The following is a 21,684-nucleotide window of genomic DNA, read 5'->3' as shown; positions in this document are numbered from 1 at the left end:
GGGAGGGGACACCGCACTCATTCATGCACTTCTAACTCATTCATCCATTCATTCATTATCCTAACCCGCTTATCCTGAACAGGGTCACAGAGGGGCTGGAGCCTATCCCAGCATACATTGGGCGAAAGGCAGGAATACACCCTGGAGAGGTCGCCAGTCCATCGCAGGGCACACACACCATTCACTCACACACCATTCACTCACACACTCATACCTATGGGCAATTTAGACTCTCCAATCAGCCTAACCTGCATGTCTTTGGACTGTGGGAGGAAACCGGAGTACCCGGAGGAAACCCACGCAGACACGGGGAGAACATGCAAACTCCACGCAGAGAGGCCCCGGCCGACGGGGATTCAAACCCAGGACCTCCTTGCTGTGAGGCGGCAGTGCTACCCACTGCACCATCCATGCCGCCTACTTCTAACTCTAGTTCTCTTTTTGCTCAATTGCATGATTCTTTGCTTATTAATTCATATGTATTCTCAATATCTGCTTGTGTCATACGAAGGACACCTCTCTCTTTATTTCCTGGCATATGTATATTTTACATTACTTTGTTCTTGCAAACCTGGGGACAACTATTGGGTAAGAAACACAGGAGTGCAAAGTTTGGGACAACCCTGGTTGACATGTCTGTTATAATGAATGTGTGATCGAAAGCAAACCTGAACTCTAAATGGTACAGAGTTACACATGAGACCTTTCTGCAAACATTTTAAAAAATGATGATTGCTAAGGCCCAGACCTGAGGTGATTTACTTGTTAGGGCTTCAATGAGTCAGGTGAGTATAATTCCAAGGCTGAACTTTTTTTATGAACCATGCCTTCTAAAGTATCCAAGATTTCAGGATGAAGAATGTTCATGTCCACCAAGAAGGAGAAGGCTGCAAGAATTATTTCAATGTTTCAAATGACCTATTTCCACTGTCAGAAACATAACTAGAAAATTGAAGATAAATGGAACAGTTGAAGTCAAGGCAAGCTCTGGAAGACCAAGAAAGAATTCCAATAGAACTTTAAACAACACAGACCTACATGGCAGAGTTGCCAGAAAGAACGACCTCAACACAAAATTAAGTGTCTGAAGTATGCAACAGAAAACATTGAGAAGTCTGAAGCCTTTTGGAACAACGTACTTTGGACTGATGAAACCAAAATTTAACTTATTGGCCACCACCAAAGTTTGTAGAAAAAAGCGTGAAGCTTTTGTAGAAAAGTACACCTTGCCAACTGTGAAGCATGGCGGTGGATCCATTATGCTTTGGGGTTGTGTTTGGCAGCTGGGGGCACAGGACATATTGTGCGAGAGGAAGGAAGAATCGATTCCACCAAATATCAAGAAATTATAGAGGCTAGTCCAGACACTGAAGTTGAAGAGAGGTTGGGCATTCCAGCAAGACAATGATCCAAAGCAGACCTCAAAATCAACCATGAAGTACGTCCAGGAAAGAAGGATGAAGGTTTTGGAATGGCCACCACAGTCCCGAGACTTGAATATTATTGAAATCTGTGGAAAGATCTCAAACCTGCCGTACATGCAAGGAGGCCGAAGAATATTTGGAGGTGTTCTGCCAAAAATTGGCAAAAAATCTAGAAGCGAGAATTAAAAGATTAGCTAAAGATTAGCTGGCTACATGAAGCGTTTACAAGCAGTTATAGATGCCTGAGGATGAGTTAAAAAGTACTGACAGGGTTCCCAAACTTTTACACAGGGCCTTTTTCTCTTCTTTTTTTATTTTGAAACTGTAAAAAATGTAAATAAAAAGTAATCTTGCTTTAAATTTTTAAGAAATGTGTTATGTTTAACGTTGTACCATTTTTGTGGTCAGGTTCACTTCTGTTTACTTATATATTAATTGTATAAGGCTTTTTGACCAGGGGTGCCCACATTTTTGCACACTAATGTATTTGGGGGAAATGCAGTACTTCTGGCTTTGCTCTGTAAGATTCTATATAAAACTGATACACCCACCAGTCAAGGAAACATGTTGGTTACACTAGGCTGCCAAGTAAGCAAACATGTCTCTTCAAAGATTGAAATCAGCACTTTCAAAAAAAGTTCAGATCTTGCACTTCAGTAACTCTTTGTGACGCTCTTGTGCCAAGCCACTGGTGAGCCCCTCCCTCATTACTGAGAGTATAGTGCCCCCTGCTGGCCACAGACACAATGGAGCTCACAGACATCCAGACTCCACACAGCGGAGCTGACCCTTCTGCTCACAGACATCCAGACTCCACACGTCCTCACACCACAATGCACCTGGGCTACCAATATTATGCACCCAATAGGTTCTTTCATGCACCGGTGGATTACTTCTTTGCTCTTAAGACCTTTGCATTAGCTCGAAACAGGGAAAGAAAGAAAGAAAAAATAAAATAAAAGGGTGGCATACTTTCCAAAAACAGGGTCCAGTGTGCACGGGATGTAGTTGTCGTGGTCATTGAAGGACTTCTTTCCCAGAGTAATTTTCACATAGGGGTCGCACTGCAGAGGGACACCCGCACCCACACACAGAGGACACAGACAGATTAACGTGTGGATTCCCGCTCCTTGAATTCATTACGTGACGCAGGCTAATATCCATCACAGCTGTCCAGCATTACTGTCATCAGACATTAGCATCTAGGTCATGAAAAAAAAACTATAAATCTGTAAACAGACTGATATTCAATGTTGTAAATCAATTAGTGGGGGGCAAATGAGACTTGACACTAAAACTGGAAATAAACTGAAAAATGTCTAACTCTGGCACACATTGAAAATGAAGCACAAAACTGAAAGTCCAATATGTTTAATTTTCACAGGGGTAGGACAAACGGTAGGCTGTGATTGGATGATGGATACAGGCTCCGCCCACCTTTCCGTTGGCATCCTTTGGCTGCAGTCCCGTGGCCTGGATGATGTAGACGCGCACCAGGCACTCCTCGATGCCATTGGGCGGGAGCTGACGGAACTGGCGCGGGGGCTGGGCCAGGGAGGGGTCATCGGGCAGGGCGTAGATCTTGAACATGCCCTGAGGAGAGACGGAGCCAGAGTCAGAGACAGCGGGTCACACCGCCTCTCTCCGCCCCAGAGCAGCGCAGCGGAAAAACAAGCGCTGTGGAACACGCGCGGGACTGACAGAACATCGATCGTGATTGATGTCTGTTTTTTTTGTTACCGTGTTCTGTACTTAAAAATTTTTTTTTTTTTGAATTTTTTTAGCTTTAACCTTTAGCACGGTCACATTTCCACAACTCCAACCGCTCCACAGGCTGGCTCAGATGTTCCACAGGAAAAGCACAGACACGTTGCGCTTCGTGTGTGAGACGAGGACTCCACCGCATTTTTCACATTCGCCGACGCCGCGCTTAAGGCAGCGTTACTTCCCGGCACGCCGCCAGGTTCACCTTGAACTCCCCCACGATGGAGGGGTCCTCGCCCTCGTCCTGAGTCTTCCCTCGGTACAGTTTGAAGGTCTGGCAGAAGTCCGCCAGCCCCGCGAACCCTTCCACCTTCTCCAGCTCTTTGCTGTACACCTGCAGGGGAGGGGGAAACGGAGGACATGCTACTGGGGTCGACCACAGTTTAGCTCAGGCCACAGGCGTCAAACTCCAGTCCTGGAGGGCCGGGTTGTTTCAGTGATTGGCCAAAGAATCCACACACCTTGCTCTCGAAGGCCTTAATTGACAGCTGATTGAAAGGAAGCCACAAAAACCCGCAGACACTGCGGCCCCCCTGGGAATTCAGTTTGACGCCCGTGGCTTAGGCCCATTCAATAGGCAGATAATGTTCCGCGACGATTCAAACGTTTCAACTCCTAAACTGCTGGTTCACGCTGAGTGGTTTAATATGTTTCACAACAATCATTAGGAGATTGTGGTTGTGGGCATGTTGTGGGGACAGGAGCATTAGCTTGGCTAGACTGGTTGTGGAGAAACACATTTATATGAGTCAAAAACACATAACACACACTGTAGATTATGGCAACTGTAATTGGTCACACATAATTCTGTCATCATACCTGCAACATTCTGAAAATGGATGTTCAGGTCAGAGCTGTTTCATGTCTGTTTCATGTAGCATGTTGGTGGTCTTGGGTGCCCTGTATCTGTGTTTTCAGGGATTGGTGCAGTGGACATAGAGAGGTAAAGCGGAAGTCCTGCTGAATGGCACTTCCGGTACACTGCTAAGTGTACACCTGTAGCGTAGTGGTTAAGGTAAATGACTGGGGCACACGAGATCGGTGGTTCTAATCCCGGTGTAGCCACGATAAGATCCGCACAGCCGTTGGGCCCTTGAGCAAGGCCCTTAACCCTGCATAGCTCCAGGGGACGATTGTCTCCTGCTTAGTCTAATCAACTGTACGTCGCCAAAGATAAGAGCGTCTGCCAAATGCCAATAATGTAATGTAAGGTGCTAGGCTAGCGGATATCATCATAGACAGCAACAACAATTTCATATAAGCAAATTAAGCATTAAATTGTTCTACAGACACAAAATGACAAGGCTCCAGATCATCCGCAATCTATCACTATGCAGCTTTTCATTGCTAGTTGCTAATTGTAGTTACGAGCAGACAGTCAGATTTGTGTCCGCAGAACATTACTTTATCCGCACTGAAATCCCATTATATTCAGTATATAGCTATGTATTTAACCCATGAAAAACATACTTTGAATCCAGACTTCACCGTTATGTAGTTATACGTTACATGATTATATTTAGCTCTCGCTGCTCTCTTTCATAGGGAGCTATTGTTCCTGATACGTCCGCTTTACCTCCCTATACACAAAGGCATCCATCCATCCATTATCTGAACCCGCTTATCCTGAACAGGGTCGCAGGGGGGCTGGAGCCTATCCCAGCATACATTGGGCGAAAGGCAGGAATACACCCTGGACAGGTCGCCAGTCCATCGCAGGGCACACACACCATTCACTCACACACTCATACCTATGGGCAATTTAGACTCTCCCACATGTCTTTGGACTGTGGGAGGAAACCGGAGTACCCGGAGGAAACCCACACAGACACGGGGAGAACATGCAAACTCTGCACAGAGAGGCCCCGGCCGACTGGGATTCAAACCAAGGACCTCCTTGCTGTGAGGCGACAGTGCTACCCACTGCACCATCCGTGCTGCCTACACAAAGGCAGTTAACCTGAATTACTCCCCCCAAATAATCCCAAAAGTATTGTGTTTGTGAAAAACTGTACAATGTGTGGTATTGTATGCTGCACTGAAGGAGGACATCAGTCTTGTGAATGGTGTTGCATAAATGACATGACATAAAGACACAGACATACAGTCATACTTTAAACAAACAAATGTGGTAACAATATGGCAACTACACATGAACAACAGGTCAAATTCATTCATTATAAGATCAACTCTCATGAGTCAAATCAAAAGTTTTTTTGCTGAGCGTGATTTACAAATCTGACCGATGTTATTTTTAACGACTCATGAGAAGATGAGGAGAACTGTGATCTCTCGTCTCACAAAACTAATTAATTTAAAAATAATTTCCAACACGCGCACGTTGCTTTTCAGCTGAAAACGTCCGTGTCGCACGACGACACCGAACAATTGCCGTAAAACACACACCCCAACAGCTGACGCTTTCCTCCAGAAACGAAAGACAAGGTAAGCCTGAGAAACATATATTGGCGGTTATTATTAGGTATTCACGAGGTGGATAAGGTTGGAAAGAGTGGCTCATATCGAGGCGCGAGGCGCAGCTGGCCGCTCGATGATGTCAGCGTTTATCCCGGCGGCCTCCCAACATGAGTCCATCGGAAAGTGGTGACCGTTAGCACGTAGCGCTTAGCCCGTGGGAAGAGGAGCCCCGTGAGGGGGGGGGGGGGGGAGGTGGGGGGGAGGTCAGCGGCCGCAGGACCCTGCCGCCCTGTGAACAGAGCTACTGTCCTCCACAGCCCGCGCCTCCTCGCTCCCGCCTGGCGGGACGGAGGTGTTAACTCCCGCCGCAGGCTGCCTGGAGGTCTCACGCTCAAGCAGACCATCTCCAAATAGAGTGATGTAAGTGAACTGCCTCAGGACAGCCTGAGGTGTGCGTGAGTGTGTGTGAGTGTGTGTGAGTGTGTGTCTGTGTGTGTGTGTGAGTGTGTGTCTGTGTGTGTGTGTGAGTGTGAGCGTGTGTGAGCGTGTGTGTGTGTGTCTGTGTATATGCATGAGCGTGTGTGTGTGTGTGTGTGTGTCTGTGTGTGTGTGTGAGTGTGAGCGTGTGTGAGCATGTGTGTGTGTGTCTGTGTATATGCATGAGCGTGTGTGTGTGTGTGTGTGTGTGTCTGTGTGTGTGTGTGAGTGTGAGCGTGTGTGAGCGTGTGTGTGTGTGTCTGTGTATATGCATGAGCGTGTGTGTGTGTGTGTGTGTGTCTGTGTGTGTGTGTGAGTGTGAGCGTGTGTGAGCATGTGTGTGTGTGTCTGTGTATATGCATGAGCGTGTGTGTGTGTGTGTGTGTGTGTCTGTGTGTGTGTGTGAGTGTGAGCGTGTGTGAGCGTGTGTGTGTGTGTCTGTGTATATGCATGAGCGTGTGTGTGTGTGTGTGTGTCTGTGTGTGTGTGTGAGTGTGAGTGTGAGCGTGTGTGTGTGTGTCTGTGTATATGCATGAGCGTGTGTGTTTATCTGTGTGTCTGTGTATATGCGTAAGCATGTGTGTGTGTGTGTGTGTGTGTGTGTGTGTCTGTGTATATGCATGAGCCTGTGTGTGTGCGTGCGTGTGTGTGTGTGTGTACGTATGAGTGTGTGAGTGTGTGTACGTATGAGTGTGTGAGTGCTTTTATGTATGTGTGCATCTGTGTGTGTGTGGATTGGGAAGAGGGGAGGGGGTGCATCTGGCAGATGTATTGCTGCACCGTGACTGTTTCTGGGCTTTGAGTTTGACGTATTAAAATAGATTTGAAAGACACCTATGAAGAAATGCCATGTAGGTGTTCATTTGAATGAAATCGCAGGTCTCAGGCTTGATTGGACCGGCCATGCCCGTCAGGTGTACGTGACTCAAGGAGACTCCACTGGCATGTGGCGTGAATGCATTTAAGGATTATTAAACTATTTTCCCTGTTGATTTAGCAGGAACAACCCAGGAGAGGGAACCAACAGAAGCGACAGAAGAAAAACAGGTGGTTAAACAAGTAAGACGTGGGCACTGGAAGAACGGGCGCCCATCATCCGCGGTGGCAGACAGGTTGCGGGTAGGGCCAAGAGGGAAGGTACCTGCAGAGTGTCAAAGCCCTTCTCCAGGTAGGTCCCGCATTTATGTCTCTCCCCAGTGGAGGCGTAGAACTTACTCCACCAATCCATGAACTCTTCCTCCTGATGGACAGAGAGGATGGTTAGACTTTTATACTTGTACATTTAAGAGGTGGGCGTCTCTTTACGCCTTACAACTTGAGTCTGTGACACCTAACCCAAGATTTAAATGTTTTTAGCTGAACATTGTGCTGATGTAACAATGACTACTGGTAAATAAAAGCAATGAAATTCAAAAAACAATATAAAATAGTCTGCAATGTGTAACCACCGTGTAGAGCCCGTGTAGAGTGTTCTTAAAGGACTAACATAGTGGCTGAATGTGACTTTTGGCAACAATAAAACAACTGCTTTTTATTATTCATTTAAATGTATTTTAAAACTTTGTTTCCTAAGCCTAAATTTCCCACTATAAAAGTTCACCCAAACTGTCTGGGTATGGTAATGAGAACTGTCAATTAGCTATGATGTGCCCCAACTTTCCTGTAGGCCAGCGGTGCAAACTGTGGGTCATGAGTTATAGGGGAGGGATAAGAGGAGTGCTTATCCTCGTGTGACATACTACTAGGAGAACATTCTCAACCGGTTGAAAATAGGACTATAAATTTAAAACACTTACTTCTCCAAAACTAAAGAACGTTTCTTCAATGCCTTCTTGTACAAATTGCCTATAAAAACCTAGAAAGTGTGACCAACCACCATGTTACTCCTTTAATAAAAAATGTAAAAAAAGAAAAACCCTCCACTTGAATGACATGCATTTGCAATCGCATGCATGATTGCTTTGAATAAAAAACACACAAGTACAGTTAGCTTTTAATCATGCTAAAATAACATAAGATAAATCACATGAGATAAATTACATAAGATAAATCCTCAGTTTTGTCACTGCCATCTTTGGCAATCTAGTAAAATATTGATTTGCTGTTGCAGGAGGGCTTTTGATCTTAATATTGAAATTTAATTTGATATTATACCCAACTTACCCACTTCATCCACTATGTCTCGCACAGTGTAACAAAGACAAGGTCAGAAAGAGTATTAATGAGTTCTATTCTTAGTATCTCTTTAAGGTTTAGCAAAACTGGAAACAATTTCAACTTCACCATAAAATCTTTTATAAAAAGATAAAAATCTTTAAAAATCTATTAAATCTCTCTTGTTTTATAGCATGCACATGCATAAATTTACACTGACATTGTAATCTGCTTGGCCACATACGTACGACTATTAATAAGGGTCCTGCAAAGCTTCAGCTGAACAATGGGAGCTCATTGTCCTGTGACGTATTAGCACCTGACTCTATGTGGCATAAACTGGAGAAAATCTGAGGTAAACCTCAAAGTGAATTACTCCCAGAATCACGGAATTATCCCCAGAACCAATCCCAGAGGGCCCAGTGCACAGAGACAGATTAATGGGCCTCTTAAACAGAACAAATCTTTCCACAGCTATGGGCGGGGAATAATGCAGAGGAAATGGAGAGAATCAGTCACAAATATCACCCAGTTCACACCCACCATTAGCCACACCACCGAGTGTGTGAAACCGCACTGAGTGAACCAAACATCCAGCCCTGTGTGCATACATGTGTGTACATACACTACACATGCATGTACACACACATGTACACACACACTACACTACACATGCATGTACACACATGTACATATACACACACACTACACTACACATGCATGTACACACACATGTACATATACACACACACTACACTACACATGCATGTACACACATGTACATATACACACACACTACACTACACATGCATGTACACACATGTACATATACACACACACTACACTACACATGCATGTACACACACATGTACATATACACACACACTACACTACACATGCATGTACACACATGTACATATACACACACACTACACTACACATGCATGTACACACATGTACATGTACACACACACTACACTACACATGCATGTACACACATGTACATATACACACACACTACACTACACATGCATGTACACACACATGTACATATACACACACACTACACTACACATGCATGTACACACATGTACATATACACACACACTACACTACACATGCATGTACACACACATGTACATATACACACACACTACACTACACATGCATGTACACACACATGTACATATACACACACACTACACTACACATGCATGTACACACACATGTACATATACACACACACTACACTACACATGCATGTACACACACATGTACATATACATGTACATATACAAACACATACACTACACATGCATGTACACACACATGTACATATACACACACACTACACTACACATGCATGTACACACACATGTACATATACATGTACATATACAAACACATACACTACACATGCATGTACACACACATGTACATATACACACACACTACACTACACATGCATGTACACACAGATGTACATATACACACACACACATACATGTACACACACGTACATATACACACACACACACTACACTACACATGCATGCACACACACACACACTACACTACACATGCATGTACACACATGTACATATACACACATACACTACACTACACATGTATGTACACACATGTGCATATACACACACATACACTACACTACACATGCATGTACACACATGTACATATACACACACACACACACACACACACACACAAAACACAAACATACTCAGGTTCACGGACAGGCATAAAAATGCACATACACATGGAAATAGGCAGATATGTACACATACAGTATGAATACACACAGACACACAAGCACACACACAGACACACTCCCTCACACACAGGCACGGACGCCCCGCGCACACGTGCGCACACACACGAGCAGGCATCCCTCCCTCCCGGTTCAGTGAAACTCTGAAATTTCGGCGTAACCCAATGTTTCTCTGCAGCCTAATGAGCTCTGACTGAGTACCAGGCCCGGCTCTGCTCCCTGACATGTGTGGCATTTAACTCCACCGCAGTCTGACTGGGAGTCCGCCAGGCAGGGAATTCAGGACCGGGTGCCAGCACACCGGGGGCCCCTGGGCTGCCAGTTCCCATCATACTGGGACCAGGCTGAACTGGACCGGCTCCTACGCCCCTTAAACAGGACCCTCAACACTCACGACGTACAGTATCGCTGAGCAACCTCAGGATTAACGGGAACTGTTTCAAACTCTAATAGTGGCACAGGAGATGACACAAGTGAAACATTATCAGCACCTCCTGCGCTGCCCGTTGCGGTCGTATGTCTTATGACCGGACGCCGAAACACAGGGCTTTAACCCGGGATCTGTTTTCAGGAGGGCCGGAACAGTAAAATAGCGCGGAACCCTCCGATTTTGGCAAGCACCGCGCTTCTCACAGAAAGAACACAAAGACCAGCCAGCGCTGAGGACTCTGTCCGGCCCTGATGTGGAAAACCACAAGGAAAATGCAAAAAAGACTAAAAAATGATCAGAAAGACGCTGAATAGCGCCAGGGGACAGATTATCCAGTGCAACGGTTAACTCAACACATCACCCTCAACAGGGCGACCCCGCACGCCCATTCTCCCACAAAGGGCCCGAGCTGGAAACAGACCTTGTGACGCAACCAGAAGCAGAACAAAGATCCCTAACATAGCCGATGACGGCTGTGTGTGTGTGTGTGTGTGTCCGCACGAGAGAGCGTGCTCTGCGTTTCTCCAAACCTGTGCCTGCATTGCGCCACGTACGTTTTTTTTTTCTTTCTCAGGGAATACCGCAAGATCGGGGCGGGAAGAGGAGCTTTGTTTTTATTTGGACATTTCGTTCCTCCTCTAATGATGATGTCATTGTGTGTAATAGTGGGCGCACGTGCTGGGAGACACAGGCCCTGGCCGGCGTTAAGGACCAGGGGTCAGAGGTCAGGGGAGTGGGGCTAGCGCCCACGATAGCGCAGATCTAGAGCTACAGGGTTGAAAAGCACCAGACTCTGGCCTGTCTCCAGGAGCAGTAGACAGCAAGCCAGCTTGGCCACCTCCAACTGGCTCACTCAGTAAAGCAGACAGGTATGTGGGGTGGGGGCTTTCTGTTCTTTTCCCAATTTTAACAGAGGATCAGCCAACAGTCGCCCCACAATGCAATGTTTCACTCTCCAGCTTCTGCTCTTACACCAAGGCTGGAGCCCCAGTTATATCTGTGGGGATAAACCGTTATCAAGTGAGCCTCTGCTGCTATAACTACGCTAACGGCTGGGATTCTGTCTGTTTTCGATTCAGTTTTTGAAAACTCTGTTTTTGCCAAAAAGGGAAAGGACGGGAGAGGGGCCAGCTTGACCAGTTTGGAAATTGAGCTGGTCAAGCTGGTCATAATCTGGTCTAGCTGGGTGGTACCTGGCCTGAACTGGTCAATCATGCTAAATCATGTGAAGTCGGGAGCTGGTCTGAACTGGTCAACCCACGACCAGCGGAGTCCACCATGGCTGTACTCCCCCCTGCTGAAAGAAACTGCTCAAGCCAGGTTTTGAAACCGCTGGTAGCTGGTTGACCAGACCAGGAATATGTCTAAATAGAGGGGATTTCTGGAGGAATATTCCTAAATAGAGGGGATTACTGGAGGAATATTCCTAAATAGAGGGATTACTGGAGGAATATTCCTAAATAGAGGGGATTTCTAGGGGAATATTCCTAAATAGAAGGGGATTACTGGAGGAATATTCCTAAATAGAGGGATTTCTGGAGGAATATTCCTAAATAGAGGGGGATTTCTAGGGGAATATTCCTAAATAGAGGGGATTTCTGGGGGAATATTCCTAAATAGAGGGGATTTCTGGGGGAATATTCCTAAATAGAGGGGGATTACTGGAGGAACATTCCTAAAAAGAGGGATTACTGGGTTAAATACACTTTGTGTATTTTGCCATGCGTTGACTTTTACTTTGTGAACCTGGTTTTTGGAGTTTACAAAATGGTGTATCTATTTTCGTTAGGTGTACTAACAGAATAATAATTTTACTTTTATAAAACTGAATTTTATTTATTATTTAATCTCCCTAACAACATGTTGACTGTCGACATTTATTTGTTAATCAAGGAAAATGATTGAAAAGAGGTCGAGGTCAAGACCAACAATCAGTTTAAGGGGACATTTTCAGCTCAGCAGCCACCAAGAACCACATCTCGACTGAGGGAGGAAAGGGAACTACAGTTCATTTTCACAGAGGTCAGCCTCTGGAGGAAAGTTGACAAAACTGCTCGGGGTGGGGTGGAGGGGGCAGGGGAGGGGGGCCAATCTGGCTTGGTGCAAAGAGGACGTATCAAAATGCACACTGTGGAAAAAAACACTGCTGCAATCCCAGTCCACTGGTCCTCCGTTGCGCAGAAAGGAATGAGAAACTCTTCTGAAACGGCAGCCCCCGGGGAACTTGTGACACGCAGCCATAGAAATGTGCAATTGTGGAATCTGCGTGCTGGTTTCAGCTGGTTCAGACTGGCACGAGGAGCATCCCCCCCCCCCCCTTCAACACCCCTCCCGAGTTTAAGTAGCGACTCCTTTGGCCAGCGTCTGGACGCCACGCTCCCGTTCAGCTGCAGAGCCTGGCGCAGGGCGTGGTTCACAGTGATTGTGGTCTGTGCGAATCGAGCGCTAATTCCCCAAACGTGGCGCGGCGCAGAGCGAGCGCGCGGGCAGATGTTACGAGAGACAGATTCTCCCGCCGCGCCGCGTTGGCGACGGCACACTGAGGTCCGCGTTCATCCGCCCTGCTGCTCTCCGGCCTACTGCTGCTCTCTGGCCTACTGCTGCTCTCCGGCCTACCGCTCTCCGTCATCTGGCCTACCGCTCTCCCAAGCTCGTAATCCGCCCTGCTGCTCTCTGGCCTACCGCTCTCCCCAGCTCGTAATCCGCCCTGCTGCTCTCTGGCCTACCGCTCTCCCCAGCTCGTAATCCGCCCTGCTGCTCTCCGGCCTACCGCTCTCCCCAGCTCGTAATCCGCCCTGCTGCTCTCTGGCCTACCGCTCTCCCCAGCTCGTAATCCGCCCTGCTGCTCTCCGGCCTACCGCTCTCCCCAGCTCGTAATCCGCCCTGCTGCTCTCTGGCCTACCGCTCTCCCCAGCTCGTAATCCGCCCTGCTGCTCTCCGGCCTACCGCTCTCCCCAGCTCGTAATCCGCCCTGCTGCTCTCCGGCCTACCGCTCTCCCCAGCTCGTAATCCGCCCTGCTGCTCTCTGGCCTACCGCTCTCCCCAGCTCGTAATCCGCCCTGCTGCTCTCTGGCCTACCGCTCTCCCCAGCTCGTAATCCGCCCTGCTGCTCTCCGGCCTACCACTCTCCCCAGCTCGTAATCCGCCCTGCTGCTCTCTGGCCTACCGCTCTCCCCAGCTCGTAATCCGCCCTGCTGCTCTCCGGCCTACCGCTCTCCCCAGCTCGTAATCCGCCCTGCTGCTCTCTGGCCTACCGCTCTCCCCAGCTCGTAATCCGCCCTGCTGCTCTCTGGCCTACCGCTCTCCCCAGCTCGTAATCCGCCCTGCTGCTCTCTGGCCTACCGCTCTCCCCAGCTCGTAATCCGCCCTGCTGCTCTCTGGCCTACCACTCTCCCCAGCTCGTAATCCGCCCTGCTGCTCTCTGGCCTACCGCTCTCCGCAGCTGGTAGACAAGGGAGCATGCGCATGTACCCGTTTGGATTGAAAAAAGGAAAACCGAGACTGAGCGTGAGAGCAAGAGAGAGGAAAGCATCTAAAAAGTTTGGAATACACTGGTAAATATTCCAAGTACTTTTTTTCTCTGGTTAACGGATCAACAGCATCATACAATTTAACTTCCCCTTGGCAACTGTGTGCGCATACGCACACACAACCACATACACACACACAGCATCTATGCACGCCTTTGGTCTGTAATTGCTTAGAACTATGCAACCGGCATTTAGGCAAATGGGATACGGCACTTCATCCATGAGCCCACGGTGTCTGCCCGTTTGTGTGCCCGGGCATATTCCCTCCAGTGGGCAGAGGGGTTTGGTGAGCAACACAGAGCGGTTTGGGTTCGCTCTCTCTCTCTCTCTCTCTCTCTCTCTCTCTCATTCTCTTTTTCTCTCTTTTTCATCACCCCATCGTGTGGTTTCAATCAGCTCTGCATCCAAGCGAGCTCGGCCGTCTCTCCTTCCAGATCACGGAGAGACGCTCGCTCTTGGCGTGACTAACGAGGCTTAATTGCTCATTCGGTAGAATTTGTCATGATGAGAAGAAGAAGAAAAAGTTGAAAGGGGGGAAGGGGGGAAGGGGGGGGGTAGGGGCTACCCATTACTCAAGCTACCGTCAAACAGCAACGACGACAAGGGATCACATACAGATGATCTGTATCAGGATCCCCCGAAACGTGAAAACGCCCTCACTGCAGGGGACGTGTCCCACATCCCGGGCCCCGTCAGCGCAGCGTAAGACCAGCGCGATCTGCACCCGTCTCCTAAGCCCGTATTTTGGAAATTTAATTAGAGAAAAACTGATTAAATGTGCCATTCGTTTCTTTCTCTCTGTCCTCCTCATCACTTTCCTGCGCCTGGTGTCTGGCTGGGGGGATACGAGTCGGGGATATTTTAACGGCCTTATTTACTTTGGCGTTGGGGAGAAAGAAAATTTAGGTTTTTTCATCTGGTTTGAATATTTTCTAATAAAATAAATATCTTTGTTTGCAGAGAGAGAAACCTCCAGGTCTTGGCCGGCAGGACAAAGTCAGCGCTACATTTGGAGCGTGATATAAACAAGTCACTATCAAAGGGCCCGATAACGGGGACCCGGGCCGGGGAGGGTCACAGGACCCGGGGTATGGCGCTGGCGGGGAGAGAACCGGGTCACAATCGACCCAATTGGGCTTGACTGAGCCAAACAGGGCCTGTCGTCTCCCAGAGTCTGGATGCAAACATGTCCAGTACACACACGCACACACACGCACAGGCACACGCACGCAAGCGTACACACACACACACACACAGGCACACACACACAAGCGTACACACACACACACACAGGCACACGCATGCAAGCGTACACACACACACACACAAACACACACACACTTTCACACAGGCACATGCACATGCACATGCACACACATACATATACATGCACAAATGTGTAAACACACGTACATATATATACACGCGCACATGTACCCACACACACATGTACACACACACACACACGCACACACGCACACACACACACACACTAACACACACCGCAATTTCATTGCAAATTCCAGAGTTGCTTGGAGCACAGATAAAAACCCCAGCACTATGTATTATTCAATTAAGCTTCCTGGGGTTTAATATGAAACAGCGTGCATCGCATTGGCGTCGCGGAAGAATGCTCTGCAACCAATTTGAGCCGTAACAGAAGAAGGTTTTATAGGCTCAGATACAAATAATAAAGCAAATTTGGTTTGCCATTTGAAATCAAACCTTCGACTAGTATGGGGGCAGGGGGTGGGCGGGGCCGAGCCCAAGAGCTGGCAGGTAGAACGGAGGCCAAACCACAGCATTCCCCCCAGCTCACAATCAGCCCCCTACCCCCTACCCCCTACCCACCTGAACCGAGGAGCAGGGGGGAGAGGGGAGAGCAGAGGGGAGAGAGCAGAGGGGAGAGAAGAGAGGAGAGAGAATCAGAGGGGAGAGAAGAGAGGAGAGAGAATCAGAGGGGAGAGCAGAGGGGAGAGAGCAGAGGGCAGAGACCAGAGGGGAGAGGGGGGAGACCAGAGGGGAGAGAGCAGAGGGGAGAGACCAGAGCAGTTAAGTTAGGGGAGAGGGGAGAGGGGAGAGCAGAGGAGAGACACCAGAGGGGAGAGGGGAGAGGGGAGAGCAGAGGAGAGACACCAGAGGGGAGAGGGGAGAGGGGCGACGGGGGGAAACGGGAGCCTGGTGCAGTGGGAACCCCGCTGAGGCTTATTTACACAGTTGGAAATGCACTCTAGAGAGCGTTTAGGCCAAAAACCTCCTCTCTAAGCACTAAATCCCCCCCAGGCTTACTGTAAACCAGTCAGTGGAAAGGGATTCAGGGCCATGCCGTGTGAGAACCGCATCCTGGCTCTCAGAGAGAGAGAGAACCTTCTGGAACGTCAAATAAGACATGCAGCTCTACACAATAAATAAATGCCCTCACCTTGCCTCTTAACCTTCGTGAACATGTTTTCTGAGTCCCTGCGCTCAGAGAGATAAAGGGGACATGCTGAATCCAGAGCATCCCAATGAAAGTCTTACTGTACACCTTTACATGACAGGAAGAGTTCAGCACGTGGACTCTAATAGCATTCTGTCCCTCGAGCCCAGCACAGCATAGCTGCAATGACATCATCCATATCCTGATTGGTGGAGAACTCCTCCAGTTTCCCCTCAGAGAGACACTCTGAGGCAGTGTTCAGGCCGGACCACGACATGGTTCCACTCCATTTCCTCTGACGTCATCAGCCCCAGCACCGACATGGCCACCATTTTAGGACACTGTAAATAACTGGGGTACAATGTGACTCTGGGGTTGTCCAAATGATGGGGACAAAGCCTCCATTTTCTTATTTTTAGACAAAAGTAGTTGACAGAATTAACTGATAAGATATGCCACTTTTAGTTTGCAGTCTTCGTCAGGGTACTTAGTGAGGCAGTGTGCATAACCTCACAGACAGACAGACAGACTGACAGAGAGCGAGAGACGGAGCGAGAGAGAGAGCGAGAGAGAGTAAGAGAGAGAGAGAGACAGAGAGAGAGCGTGAGACAGAGCGAGAGAGAGAGGAAGAGACAGAGAGAGCGAGAGAGAGTAAGAGAGAGAGAGAGAGCAGCACAGAATCAGGACTATCATACGTACATGGAGACTGGTTCGTGAGGATGAGATGTTAATAATGGCAGAGCTGGAACCGTCTGCAGGCTACAAATCAAAACCATTTGGGTTAGCTGATTAGGAGCAGTCAAGGCCACGGCAGCTGGAGCTGAGTCACGTCCTTGACCTGCCGCCCCGCACACATTATGCTAATGCAAATGGCGTAAGTATTCAAATGACAGCTTGGCCATTGTCTTCCTGCATTTGGCCCAATTAACTCAAGGCAGAAACAAGGCTGCGGTTCAGATCCAGCTGGTCTCAGATCAATGGCACAGACTCAAACACACTGAGATACACACAGAATACACATACGCACCGTGACACAAGCAGTGCGGTGTGACGAGGATGGTTCTAGATGGTGCTAATGTCAGTCATTACATCGTCCGATAACACCAGACACCTGCGTTCACTATTGAAATGTTAGAATGTTGCGATGTTGCAGAAACCGTTATTTGTTTAATGCGGCAAACGATTAAAACCATACTCACATGAGAACCCACACACACAAACACGCACACAAAGAGTATGATAATAACGTGAAGGAAGGCTCAACAGGACGCAGACACAGTCCTTGGTGTTCATGCCCATTTCTCTGTGTTGTTGGAGGCTGGGGGCCCTGCATTGGCCCTCCTGTGGCCCTCCTGTGTGGCCCTGCTCTGGCACATCCCCCTGTGCCTCTCAGTGGTCGGTCTGCAGTCTCTGGCCCTAAAACCATGTCCCTCAGCAGGGGTATGGGAACACATCGCACCCCCGTTCCCCACCCCTCACTGTTACTGATCTGTGATCCCACTTGCAACGCGGTCCACCCCCTCATTTAGAGGAGGACCCCAGCCCCCGCACCCCGAATAGTCTGTGCCCTCTTCAGGGTACACAAGTAAAGGCTGGACTACCAAGGCAAGCACTGACCACAGACCACTGACTGAACATACAGACTGGCCACAGACCACTGTCCATACATACAGACTCACCACAGACCACTGTCCATACATACAGACTGACCACAGACCACTGTCCATACATACAGACTGACCACAGACCACTGTCCATACATACAGACTCACCACAGACCACTGTCCATACATACAGACTCACCACAGACCACTGTCCATACATACAGACTCACCACAGACCACTGTCCATACATACAGACTCACCACAGACCACTGTCCATACATACAGACTGACCACAGACCACTGTCCATACATACAGACTGACCACAGACCACTGTCCATACATACAGACTCACCACAGACCACTGTCCATACATACAGACTCACCACAGACCACTGTCCATACATACAGACTGACCACAGACCACTGTCCATACATACAGACTCACCACAGACCACTGTCCATACATACAGACTCACCACAGACCACTGTCCATACATACAGACTCACCACAGACCACTGTCCATACATACAGACTGACCACAGACCACTGTCCATACATACAGACTCACCACAGACCACTGTCCATACATACAGACTCACCACAGACCACTGTCCATACATACAGACTGACCACAGACCACTCTCTGTACATACAGACTCACTACAGACCACTGACCATACATAGACACAACTCGCTGTTTGTTTATAGTGGACCTGCCCAGCAAAATGGATAAATCAGTTCTGATAAAGTACAATTCTAGATGTTTTTAACAAGTGCGGTATGTGTGTGTGTGTGTGTGTGTGTGTGTGTGTGTGTGTGTGTGTGTGCGTGTGTGTGTGTGTGTGTGTGTGTGTGCGAGTGTGTGTGTGTGTGTGTGTGTGTGTGCGTGTGAGTGTGTGTGTGTGTGTGTGAGTGTGAGTGAGTGTGTGTGTGTGTGTGCACATTCATATCAATAAGGACGGTTTCACAGAGAACACACAGAGAACACACAGGGAACACACAGAGAACACACAGAGAACGCTGCTCTGACTCAGTTTACCTAAAATGGGAACTGCAGCCTGGGGGCTCAGTGTGCGCTTTGGTTTTTTAAGTTTTAATTACGAGTTATTACCCATCTCGAAATGAATTAGTGATCATTGAGTAAGTCACCTGTTCCTTGCCAAAGCTGAGGTTTGAGGATTTAGGGTGCCTGAGTTCCAGAGAATTAGCAGTTCTGCGGTCTGGACCGGCCGTTTGGTCTGGACTCGCGTGTCACTGGAGCAGCAGAGGGTTTTAGGGTCACACCAACAGTAGCCTGACTTGAGTCGGTCAGACCCCTGTGGTTGTTGCTCTAGAAGCAACTTTTCACTCATAAACCACAGGGAGGTCCATCCTAACAAATTTGAATCACCAATAAAGAATGAGTCTCTGAACCACTTCTTGTTTTTCCTGGATAATTTTCAAGAATCGGCTATATTTTTTAAGTACGTGTCCCAATAATCATTTTACCAGATTCAAGCGGTGAAAGCAACTAGAAACATTTCTCTCTCTCTCTCTCTCTCTCTCTCCTCTCTCTCTCTTTCCCTCACGTTCTCTCTCTCAGCACAAAGGCGATACCGCAATTGGCTGCAGACACAACACGGCTGAAATTAGTACCAGAGCCATCGAGCAGTAAACGTGCCATTGCGATTTCTGCAAGTTGTTCGGTATGAAAGCGTCAGCCTCGTAAAATAACAGCCATAAAATTCATTCCATAAGGTAAATTAAAATAATAATAATTCCCGAGCAGAAATGCCTCTGGAGACTCGTAGTGTTGCAGGAACGTGTAATTTGTTGCTATTTCAGGGGATTAAAGCGGCCTGTGATAAGTCCGTCCACCTGCAGACTCTGGGTGGTCAATACTCCAGCAGTGAAACTCCCTCTGTTTCGTGTACAGTCAATAGTGGCTTCAGACCCTGTATTGAGCCCTTCATTACCCTAACTAGCACATTAAACAACCTCCCGTAGAGCTAAAGCAGCACATATGCTGGGCTCCTTGACAGGAAGGAACATAACAATAATGATACAAGACCATAGATGAGAACAGGACCCCTCAACCCATCCAGACTCATAATTTAGACTCCTGTCTATAAGGGGTGGGTAAGGAGGGTGGTGCCTGTCTCTTCTGTCCATGGGACAGTATTTCATTAGGAATTTAATACTCAGGGGGACCAGCATTTAGCGACATGGAGGTGAGGTCAGAGGCCAAATGGCAGAGAGGAGACTGGGAGAGTGGGAAGAGTTTATTTTCCTCTCAGGAGGCATGTCTAGCGGGTTCTGCTGACCCCATGGAGCCCGTTTGGGTTCCACGGTCCGGAAGACGAGGAGCGGAACCACCGCGGTCCAAACGGCAGCTGCCGGACCGGCCGAGAGCAGAGCATCCCGGCTACCGCCGTGGCGACGGCCGTCGGCATGGCGATGGCCGCCGTCGCGCACTCCCACTACCCTGGAGTCGACCCGGGGCGGGGGGGGCGTGGGGGGGGCAGGGGGGGGCCCGGGGGGGGGCGAGGGCGTTGTGGCGCCTGTGGTGAGAGGGGTGGGTCAGGCGGGGAGCAGAACCCGCCACATCACAGGACAGCCGGTCACAGCGCCTGCCTGCGGACTGTGCCAGGGCATTATACATACAGTCATGCAGAGAAACCCAAAAACGGGCCGGCTCCCCCCCTCTCCCCCCCCCCCTCTCCGGCGCAGCCTAATTAGGAGCAGGCCTCTAGTCGGCCATGTTCTGTTTACGTGAACGATCACCCAGCGCCATTGCGCCCGCACCTTTATGCCAGCCCCCCCCCGCCCGACTGCCACCCCCCCCCCTCCTCGGGTAACCGTGGAGACCGCCGGTCCCCGACCCAACCCTCATCCTGCCCCGTAAGCTCCCGAAAATAACCGTGCGCTTCCCACATGAGGAACACTGTGCGAGCTGCTCCCAATCGTGGAAAACTGCCGAAAGGCGCCCGCCGCGCTGTCTCTCTGTGGCACTGCCCCGCCCCGCCCGCTCATGCGGGAACTCGTGACGGACACGTCCGTTCTCCTTTCCGTACGCTCCCGAGAAGGGAGGGGAGGGGGGGGGTTAGGCTCGGGTGGGTTAAGTTTCTCCTAATGCACAAGAGAGTTTATTTTAGTGCTCTCAGGTTTTTAAACACGGGGGCAACAAGGTATTCTGGAATTCTGGAAACTTCCAAACCCCCGGGGGCGTCAGCTGACGTGACCAGACGGAAGGCCAGGCCTTCCTACTTGGCGGGAAAAAACTCCTGATTCTGGAGCCGGTGGAAATGACCATAGATATGAGCTAGAATATATCCACCAATCACTGCGGTCGTCTGCGGTAGCCGATAGGCGGTTACCGGCGTGGTTTGTGAGCGTACAGTCTCAGGGCCAGAGGGGGCGAAACACGCTGACTCATCCAGCCACTCCACGGCCATCCTGAGAGAGCGTACGGTCTGAACGGTCCAGGGATGCGGTTCCAAACAGTAGCACAACGGTGGCACCTTTCTGTCAGGGCTGCTCACTTCCTGTCTGGGAGGCATGATGGGAAGGCGGAGGGATTCGGCCACTCATTCGCCAGCTCTGAGAAACCCAAAATGCAAATTACATTGAGTAAGGGGGGGGAGGGGGGGGGTGAGAGTTTTGGAACCCCGATACCCCCCCCCAGGGCTCGCC

The 21,684-nt window shown here is 49.0% G+C and overlaps 1 protein-coding gene across 5 annotated transcripts in view; it reads right to left on the bottom strand.

Annotated features, from left to right (window-relative positions):
- dysf (dysferlin, limb girdle muscular dystrophy 2B (autosomal recessive)) overlaps positions 1–21,684 on the bottom strand; it is a 119,756-nt gene that overhangs the window by 15,611 nt on the left and 82,461 nt on the right. For 3 of the 5 annotated variants that reach the window (XM_061252967.1, XM_061252966.1, XM_061252968.1), the window contains 4 exons: positions 7,225–7,323; positions 3,394–3,522; positions 2,862–3,017; positions 2,397–2,488 (listed from right to left, as the gene is read on the bottom strand). In XM_061252967.1, the coding sequence (XP_061108951.1) occupies positions 2,397–2,488; positions 2,862–3,017; positions 3,394–3,522; positions 7,225–7,323 (476 nt within the window). Of the gene's footprint in view, positions 1–2,396; positions 2,489–2,861; positions 3,018–3,393; positions 3,523–7,224; positions 7,324–17,104; positions 17,165–21,684 lie in introns of all 5 variants that reach the window. The other 2 variants (XM_061252964.1, XM_061252965.1) reach the window with 1 other exon arrangement.

Source organism: Conger conger, chromosome 8 (genome assembly GCF_963514075.1).
Source record: "Conger conger chromosome 8, fConCon1.1, whole genome shotgun sequence".
Taxonomy (NCBI): domain Eukaryota; kingdom Metazoa; phylum Chordata; class Actinopteri; order Anguilliformes; family Congridae; genus Conger; species Conger conger.
Note: the sequence above shows the minus strand (reverse complement) of the source record. Positions and strands in the feature narration are given on the sequence as shown.